Source organism: Engraulis encrasicolus, chromosome 23 (genome assembly GCF_034702125.1).
Source record: "Engraulis encrasicolus isolate BLACKSEA-1 chromosome 23, IST_EnEncr_1.0, whole genome shotgun sequence".
Classification (NCBI taxonomy): Eukaryota; Metazoa; Chordata; class Actinopteri; order Clupeiformes; family Engraulidae; genus Engraulis; species Engraulis encrasicolus.
The window spans coordinates 38106206-38116205 of NC_085879.1; the positions used below are offsets into that span (position 1 = coordinate 38106206).

The 10000-nt window shown below is 45.5% G+C and overlaps 1 protein-coding gene across 3 annotated transcripts in view; it reads left to right on the top strand.

The window, feature by feature from the left end:
• Positions 1-10000, top strand: part of wu:fb13g09 (ATP-binding cassette sub-family C member 5) — a 64063-nt gene that overhangs the window by 5534 nt on the left and 48529 nt on the right. For 2 of the 3 annotated variants that reach the window (XM_063189783.1, XM_063189784.1), the window contains exons 4-7: positions 3583-3730; positions 5607-5840; positions 6314-6487; positions 8376-8523. In XM_063189783.1, coding sequence (XP_063045853.1) covers positions 3583-3730; positions 5607-5840; positions 6314-6487; positions 8376-8523 — 704 coding nt within the window. Of the gene's footprint in view, positions 1-3582; positions 3731-5606; positions 5841-5897; positions 5920-6313; positions 6488-8375; positions 8524-10000 lie in introns of those variants that run through there. The other variant, XM_063189785.1, reaches the window with a different exon arrangement.

Genomic DNA, 10000 nt, shown 5'->3' on the forward strand with positions numbered 1-10000 from the left:
GACATACAGTGTAGACACGCGTTACCAGCCAGAGACACCCGGTGCCACTCCACTAGTCTTACAGTACGTCCTACTGTAACCTGATGAGACCTGAGGATATACCAACCAGCGCAGTCTGCGTACCGTCTAAACACTCCCATCCCCCAACGCACTGGAGCACACAGTACATTTTGCAGCGTTACAGTAGTTTAACACTTAGAGAGTCATATTTATCACTCAAAATAGTTGGTTGTACTCTCCAAGTGTTGGGTTAATACAGCAAAATGTGCTACAGATGCGCACACACACATACGGTATACACACACACACACACACACACACACACACACACACACACACACACACACACACACACACACACACACACACACACACACACACACACACACACACACACACACACACACACACACACACAGTGCATCAGGTTCACCAAGTTTCCTGACTTTAAAAATAGGGTTCAACAACACCACGCCAAACCAGTCTCACCTGATTTGTTTTATCTTTCTGACCCCATTTTCTTTTATTTACATGGAATTTTCAAGTGCAAGCAAACAGAGACTTTGGAAGTGGCCAACCCCTGGCCAAGGTTACAGTATCTGTTGTTGCCGCAGATGGTATTAGTTTGGCATTGAGGACAGTGTATGTGTGTGTGTGTGTGTGTGTGTATTTGTGTGTGTGTGTTTGTACATGTGTGTACGTGTGTGTACTCTATGTGAGCTTGCAAACACGTTCTGTTGTTCGGGAGGGATTCCCTGCTCTTGCCTTCCCATGCTGCCATGGTGGGAACCTCATGCGCCGACCTGCTCCTCTGTGTTCCTAACGAAGTCAAGCGCAACCCGGGGCCTCAGCCTTCTGGCGGCAGGCTGTTATTATTAGCAGGAGCTTAGAGATTAGAAAGAGAAAGGTGACCAGGCCTACTCTCAGTCTCTCTCTCTCACTCTCTCTCTCTCAGTCTCTCTCTCTGTCTCACTCACTCTTGTCCTCGTCGGCTGAGCACAGTTATGTCATTAGATGTCCGCACACAGCCCTTCATGTGTGTACATCCAGTCCATGGCGCACACAAGAATCCCTTTGACTAGGTGTCGATTTAAAGAGCTTGTGGCAGCTCGTCCAAGCAACGGCTTAATCGGTGACCCGTGTTGCAAGGCCCTGCTATGGCAGGGGACGGGAGGTGACTGAGGACCACTCTGTGTGTGTGAATGGAGGCTGCCCTGACGGTGCATGTCTGATGAAGGGCATGCTGCCTGAAACGTCACATTAACATAAGAGAAACGGGAGCTCGGTGTCGCAGACTTTTCTTTCAGTTTTCATGTTATTTTTGCTAGTCCTGCACCCAATCTTTTTGAGACGGATGTGCGTGTTTTTCTCTTTTTGACAATTGGCTGCAGTGTCCTCAGCAGCTTGCTGTTGTACGTAAATATTGTTGTCCCATTCCAGGTGTGATTTGTGCGATCAGTTGTCCTTGTATATTAGTGTTTATGTCACCTGTCCTTGCTTGGCTTGTCAGGCAACTGCCCACACTCCGTGAGAAAATTCTTTCCTTGAAAAGATTGAGAAAGATTTTCTCTCTCTCTCTCTCTCTCTCTCTCTCTCTCTCTCTCTCTCTCTCTCTCTCTCTCTCTCTCTCTCTCCCTCGTTCTCTCTCATTCTTTCTCTAATCATCCATACTGTGTGTGTGTCTTTCTCCCTGTCTCTCTCTCTCTCTCTCCCTCTATCTCTCTCTCTCTCTCTCTCTCTCTCTCTCTCTCCCTCGTTCTCTCTCATTCTTTCTCTAATCATCCATACTGTGTGTGTGTCTTTCTCCCTGTCTCTCTCTCTCTCTCTCTCTGTCTCCCTCTATCTCTCTCTCTCTCTCTCTCTCTCTCTCTCTCTCTCTCTCTCTCTCTAATCATCTACGCTGTGTGTGTCTCTCTCTCTCTCTCTCTCTCTCTCTCTCTCTCTCTCTCTCTCTCTCTCTCTCAGTCCGGTCTCTCGTCACCTCTCTCTCATGCCATGAAAGAGCAGAGTGTTACTTTTCACTGCAGCGTGTCTGAGTGTCTCTCACTCTCGAGTGGTTGGCTCCTCGCCAGTTTTAGCTGAGGTATGTTAGCAAAGATGAGTTGCCAGTGTGTATGTTTGTTCAAAGAAAAGGAGAGGCAAAAAGTGGAGATTGTATGGCTAGAACAGTTATGTAACTCCGGCAAGAATCTGCTAAATAAGAGTGTGGGTTTTTGGATTGAGTCAGCGACCGTCCAAGCGAACATAAAGGATATGGATGTGTCCCCTACTACTTTCTGGCGTCTGAGAAGGGACGTGCCCCATGCATTCAGTACCCTTCTCAAAATTAGAGCTTTGTTTACAGCTAGATCAAACTACAATGTGGTGCCAAACTGCATTCTTGACAATTCATATACAGCGGGACTTATGCAGACAAACAGGATTCCTTAGATGCATACATGATGATCAAATGCAAATATCTTGTCTCCCTCGCCAAAAAATAACATCTCTTCCTTGTAGTGTGTTGTATCGACTGTGTTTTTGACACAGTCGATGTAATGCGAATGTGATGACAATTAAGGACAAAGTCTTCGTTGCAAATTTGTCAAGTCAAGTCGGCTTTATTGTCGATTTCTTTACATGCACTGGTCATACAAAGAAATAAGAACTGAAATTACGTTTCTTACTTTCCCATGCAGAATGGACATAGACATACACAATAGATATGCAGACATTAAAATGCAAGAATGAAATATAGACAACATATATCAAGGGGACCCTACTGAAAATGAGATGTTGCATCTCAAGAGGCATTTCCCATGTGCAAATAAATAAATAGAATAAATATATCAAAAATAGTTGTAGTAGCAGCATTGTGGCATAGTAATAAATAATAAAATAAAATAGAGATGGTTTTGGTTGTGCATATAATCTACACAGGGCTGATAGTATTCAGGCTCCATGCCTGATTTCAGGCTTGACAGAGTTTGCAAAAATAGAAACATTGATGATAATTAGCCATTAGGTTATTCTTATCTCAGAAAGTGTTACAGGTTCAGGGTTTTCTTCTACTATCAGGCTTGAATAATGGTCATACACAGGCTATTAAATGTTTGAATAATGTGTCAAAATAGGCCTACGTAACGTCACTATGCAGTATCTTGTCGTCGTCGTTAAAGCAGGGGAAAAAGTTCAGGCTCAGAATTTTTTTTCACTATCACCCCTGAGTCTACAGTCAATTACCTGTCTGTCCCTCTCTCTCTGTCTGTCTGTCTGACTCTCTCTCTCTCTCTCTGAATGTGCCTAATTTAAAGCAACTGAAAATCTCACAATGTTTGAAGATAAATGGTGCGTTGACAAGGGACTCTGGGCAGTTCATGATGATAGTAGACTCATTTTCAAGTGGTAAAGATGTGGTGAAGGAGAGGGTTCCTCAATGTCAATTTCTGTGGAGTATAATGTACCCTTTTAACTAGTGCCACGTTTTAAAATAAATGACTGTCAAAAATCAAAATCTTTCTCTCTCTTTCTCTCTCTCTCTCTCTCTCTCTCTCTCTCTCTCTCTCTCTCTCTCTCTCTCTCTCTCTCTCTCTCTCTCTCCAGACTGGAGACGTTATGGCATGAGGAGTTGAAGCAGAAGGGTAAGGAGGGGGCGTCTCTGGCCCGGGTCTTCTGGAGGTTCTGCCAGACCCGCGTCCTGGTGGCCATCTTCGCCCTCCTCATCACCATGATAGTGGGCTTTGTTGGACCGGTAAGCACCCACATCACCCGATCTTACACAACACATCCAAAGTCAATGGGTGCAACTCAATATCTAACCCATCTAACCGTTAGGGTTTAGTCTAGTTTACTAGCCTATAGGGATGTGACTTTTTAGCAAAAAATAGTACTTGATCTCCGGATCTCATACAGTACAACAATGAAACGACTGAATCACTGAAAAATCACTTAATAACTGAATCACTTCCTCACTGAGTCATCAAATCCCAGAATTGCTGAATCACTTGGGGAAAAAAATGAAGGGACTTTAAGGGACTAACTTCACGTTGTGATGAGAGACTCTAGCGACCTGTGGAACAAACACTGGCGCCATGTAATGGACACGTGCTGGTCAAAGCTGATTGCAAATTAATATTGAGATGAAAATTGCTAGGCGTCAGGTGGCTCGAAGTAATGAAAACGGTTTTAAACCATGCAGTGTGTTCTTTTAATGCTACACCCAGGGGGACTTCAGTCTTTGTTGTTGTTTTTCTTGCATTTGTTTCATTTGATCCTAGATAAATTGGTATAAAATCAGAATTATGACCCTGAAAAGTGCTTCATGAAGATATTGACTAGTTAATTTCAGTCTCGTGCAGTATTTTGTATTACTGAAGGTATTTTTTTCTTTGCGTCAGTCTCAGTCAGTTTCCCATTCATTGAAGGCCAAGCTAAGCTAGCTGCGCGTGGTGCCATACATGCTCGCAGCATTACCCTAATAGCATTAGAGGCACTTACCTCTTACACAATAGCACCCTTGTTTCACCTCACTGTTTACTACTGTACCTTTGGCTGTCAGTGGCTGGGTTTGTATAGATTTTGTGCTGATCTGTCTAAAATCATCTTTTGGAGGGGAAAAATGGCTTTTGATCGACTTGTTTTTTATTTACGTAAGCAAGGGATTACTGTTGTTTATTTGCTGCAGCGGTTGCTATGCGACAACGAGTTCCTGCTGCGCTTTCTGAAAATCCTTCTGGTTTTTTTGTGTGTGTGTACCCCCTCCATGGCCCCATAACACGTTACTCATAACCACATGCCAAATATATCATTTCAGATCGTTGCCCTGTCTCTCTCTCACTCGCCCGCTCAGTTACTGGCTCAAAATGTCCCAGCCCTCCACTCCATCTTTTTTTTACTCCTCTCTTTCTGTTCCTCACACCTCACCTCTACTATCCACCCCTCTTGTCCTCCCTCTCTCACCCTTATCCCACCCCTTCCCCCCATCCTCTCCACTCACCACTCTCCTCCATCACCTCCACTCCCACCCCCTTTCCTATCGCCCACCACCCCCAACATCTTCTTCTTTCCCACCTCCTTCACCACCCATGTACTCCACTTCCAACACCCCCCCCCTCTCTGCCACTCCCACACTACCCCATCTCCTCACGTCTCCTATCAACCCCCCATCTCTACCACGCCCACGCCCCACCTTCTTCTCCACTCCCACCCCTGTATCTCCTCATCTCCTATCAACCCCCACCTCTCCTGAACTCCTATCCCATCCTCTCCTCCACTCCTGACCCCCCCCATCTCCTGAACTCCTATCCCATCCTCTCCTCCACTCCTGACCCCCCCCATCTCCTCCACTCTCATGCCCTCCCCTGCTCTCCTCATCCCCCATCTTCTCTACTCCTACCCCCTTTACCACCCATATCCTTCACTCCCACCCCCCATCTCCTCAACTCCCACTCCCTACCCCCATCAACAATGCCCCCCGTCCCCCCCATCTCCCCCACTCCCCGCACCACCACCGCCATCCACCTCTCCTCTCCTCTCCTCTCCCCTCCCCTACTCTCCCCTCCTCTCCTCTCCTCTCCCCTCCTCTCCTCTCCTCTCCTCTCCTCTCCCCTCGTGTGTACTGTTCCTAGGCGCTGTTGATCCGGGCGCTGCTGGAGTACTCGCAGGGCCGCGAGACCTGGCTGCCCTACGGGTTGGCGCTGGTGGCGGGCATCTTCGCCACGGAGCTGGTGCGCTCCTGGTCGCTGGCGTTCATGTGGGCGCTCAACTACCGCACGGCCTCGCGCCTCCGCGGCGCCGCTCTCACCTTCGCCTTCGCCAAGCTGCTCAACCTGCGCAACGCACGCGACATGAGCGTCGGGGAGGTGAGACGGATACATGTACTGTAATGTAATATAATGTGGAGTAATGTAATGCAACGCACGCGACATGAGCGTCGGGGAGGTGAGACGGATACATGTACTGTAATGTAATATAATGTGGAGTAATGTATAATAACACGACGCACGCGACATGGGCGTCGGGGAGGTGAGACGGATACATGTACTGTAATGTAATATAATGTGGAGTAATGTATAATAACACGACGCACGCGACATGGGCGTCGGGGAGGTGAGACAGATACTTGTAATGCAATATACATATGGTGTAATATAAAGTAACACAACAAACGCAACATGAGCATTGGGGAGGTGAGACGCATGCATGTAATGTAACGTAATGTAATATACATGTACATATAGTGTAAGATAAAGTAACAACAACACACACGCAGGAGGTGAGACGGACTAACTAACTATTCTCAATCTCTCCTCCTCGTCCTCCTCGTCCTCCTCAGCTGGTGAACATCTGCTCGAGTGACGGCCAGCGTATCTACGAGGCGGTGTCCGTGGGCTGCCTGCTGGCCGGGGGCCCCCTCATCGGGCTTCTGGGACTCTCCTACTCCGCATACTTCCTGGGGCCCACCGCCCTCGTGGGCTCCGCCATCTTCATCATCTTCTACCCCACTATGGTGCGTGTTGTTTATGTTTTTAAATGTATTTTGTGGGGCTTTTTTTCGGTCTTTAGTGCTGTGAAGAGCGGGACAAGAAATGAGAAAAGAAATGAGTGGAAGGGGAGAGGGTTTGAAGAAGATTGGGAAATGACCTTGGGTTGCAATCGGACCTGGGTCCCACTCCCCAGCATAGCAGTATTATTACGTGAAAACATAAGAAATATCATACATTTTGGACGCCATCTTGAATTTCTCAGAGAGCACAAGGGGGATTCCTGGGGACTTTTAGTATGTTATTCTTAAAGGTATTCTGAACATATCCTGAAATTTTCAGCTTGTTACTAATTTGTTCCGAGTGAAACCCTAATACTCTTGGCCTATATGGTGCCTTGGCCGTTTCAGTGTTGTGACCAAGGCTCGGTTTAGGGCTTTTGGGCCTTTACTTCACAGGACAGTGGAAAACAGAGGGCAGACAGTTGGGAGAGTGGGATGGGTAAGGGTCGGAAAATGACCCAGATCAGATTCGAACCGGGGTCCCCATGGGAATGTAGCATACATTATGGTATGGGTGTAGTAGCACGCTGCGCCCTGGCAATGATGGGTGTTTAAAAGTGATATCTTCACTCTTCTCTGCCCTGTTTTCTGTTTCTCAACACCTCATGACTTACACTTATACGATGCTCTCATGGCACTCTTGCTCTCATACACTACACGGAGCACACAGCAGACCGCACACTGCAATGCTTGGTGGGCGCTGACATCTGCTCTGTTGAATTCAATTCACTTCAACTGCAGTTCATTTGACGTGAAGTTTCACCATAAACAAGGCCTCAAGGCCACACTGCGCATTCATTGCTAGTGGAAGCATCATAGACATGGTTTCAATACAGATTCAAGTTTCCAGATTCAAGATGCTCTCATCATAGGTGTATAATAGTGTGTGTGTGTGTGTGTGTGTGTGTGTGTGTGTGTGTGTGTGTGTGCGTGCGCGCGCGCGTGCGTGTGTGTGTGCGTGCTTGTGTGTGTGTGTGTGTGTGTGTGTGTGTGTGTGTGTGTGTGTGTGTGTGTGTGTGTGTGTGTGTGTGTGTGTGTGTGTGTGTGTGTGTGTGTGTGTGTGTGTGTGTAAAAAAAGAGAGAGAGGGGGAAAAAAAGGTGCCTCGGTTGTCTTCAGCATGTGTTCAGCAATCTAATTGGCTGGTGAAAGAAACTGCTTTGGAGTCTGGTGGTGCGTGCTTTCAAACTTCTACACCTCTATTCAGGGCTGGACTGGCCATCTGGCATAGCAGGCATAACCCAGTAGGCCCCGGTGAGTCATTTCTGCACCGATAATTATGAGAGGCCCCTTTAAGCCAAAAGTGCCCGGGGCCCTATTTCTCCCCCAGGCCAGCCCTGCCTCTCTTCTACATATATAGACGTTAAAATGTTCAAACTAAATCACTGCAAATGGTCAAACGAAAGACGAAATTCTGCACCCCGCCATTTCCTGTTCCTCTACAGCCCGTGACTCATCCAGAGCAGTCACAGCAGACACTCATAACCGCACAGCACACACTACAATGAAGTGAGAGTGCATTCCAAAGTGATATGTCACGACTCAGTGTTTGTGGTTTCTTGTGTCTTGTTTTTCCCCCCTGCTTTCGTTACTTACAGTAAGTTGGTAAAAAAAGAGGTTAGAAAAGGACTGTTATGTCATATTATTTATTTAAGAAAAGTATCCGCTTGTGAAAAGAAAAGAATAAACTCTTGTGGAAGTCTTTTTTTTTGCACCAAGACTCGAGTTTGCTGAATCTTTTCTTAAGTTTCTTCTGCACCTCATACACAGAGGAAAGTTGAATTAAAAAAAAAAAAAAGTTTTCACATTTTTTATTTGTAAATGTGTGTTTTGAAATGTCCGTGTGTCCTGCAGATGCTGGCGTCCAAGCTGACGGCGTATTTCCGTAAGAGGTGTGTGACGGTGACGGACCGTCGCGTTCGGCTGATGAACGAGATCCTGGGCTGCATCAAGTTCATCAAGATGTACTGCTGGGAGGCCGCCTTCACCAGCAACATCCAGAGTGAGTCACTCGGAAAAGATTCTCATTGAGTTTTTTTTTTTGAGTCACTCTAACTGTTTTCAGGCCAACCAGAACAGTTGCTTGGTGTGTGTGTGTGTGTGTGTGTGTGTGTGTGTGTGTGTCCCTCGCCCACCACGGTCTTACCATGATTTTAGTGGTAGATTACAAGAAATGCTGTAAACAGAGGCCTTGTCCTACTGTAAATGTTCACCCATTCACTACATCATATGCTACATAGGGAGTTACATTATGGAGTGACATCATTATTTGTTTTATCTTGGTTCTTGATTGTGATTGGCTGATTTGGCCTTCCAAATGAAGATTCTACATGTGTTCAAAGCAGATGCTTTTGACTGATTGGTTGCTAGATTGTGGTGCAGTTGAGATAGGGAGAATGCAGGAAGAACTGTATCATTGGGAAGAACACATCTTTGTACTATCGCTGGTCAGGGTGTTGGTATGATTGCAAAGGCTTTGCGTCGTGCTGCAACTCCTGAGCCGTTATAAACCGAACACAAACTCACGGCCTCTCAAGGCTGATTACTTAAATTCTATATATAGTGAACGAGTGAACATTTCTTTCGTCAAATTAGCTTTATTTAATACACAACAAGCCAACTCAATGTGCTTTACCCACCTCCGAAGACAGTTGGTCCTCCATTAATAGTGTTCACCATTAAGAGTGAATTTACTTCCTTATACAGTTTAAACACTGAATACAACCCTGTAACACAACCCTCTAAAAACTCGCACTACCGGTACATCTTGCTAGAAACTGGCAATATTGTGGGCTCAGGCTGTGCCCAATTTATGCCAGCATGGCAGCCTCACTGTTATCACCAAATTCGCATTTTTCCACTGCAACTCTGCACCTACGACCAGCGCCACTAACATAGAGAATGCAGGTAAAAGAGTAGAATGTAAAATGTCTTGGTAACACTTTATAATAATGTCTGCTTATAACGACTTAGTAAATACTTAACTAATGATGAACAAAACATTAACAAATGTTTTTATTATTAGCTACATTTTGTTCATACTTTGTAAAATATCTACAAATAATATGTTCACGATTTCACAAATCTTTTAACAGAGTATTATTAGTTATTTACAAACAATTTGTAAATGTTTGATAAATGTAAAATATTACCACAACATTTACAAACATTTACAAGTCATTTACAAACAATTGTTAATGCTTTCTTCATCATTTGTTCATTATTTACTAAGTGTTATTAATGCTTTATAAGCAGACATTAACCTAAAGTGTTACCAATGTCTTTCCCCACCACTCTTCAGTGCCCCATTGCCTCTGCTCTTGTGGCTGGGTTTGAAAGGATGGCTAGCTGGGGCGACGCCAGCAGTAGCAGCACCGTCTAACATTCCAGACTCGCACTACGTCCTTTAGACTTGCTATCTGTGCGCACCATCTACAATTCCTCAATTGTCTTGTCCAAACTTGCTACGTACAGTACAT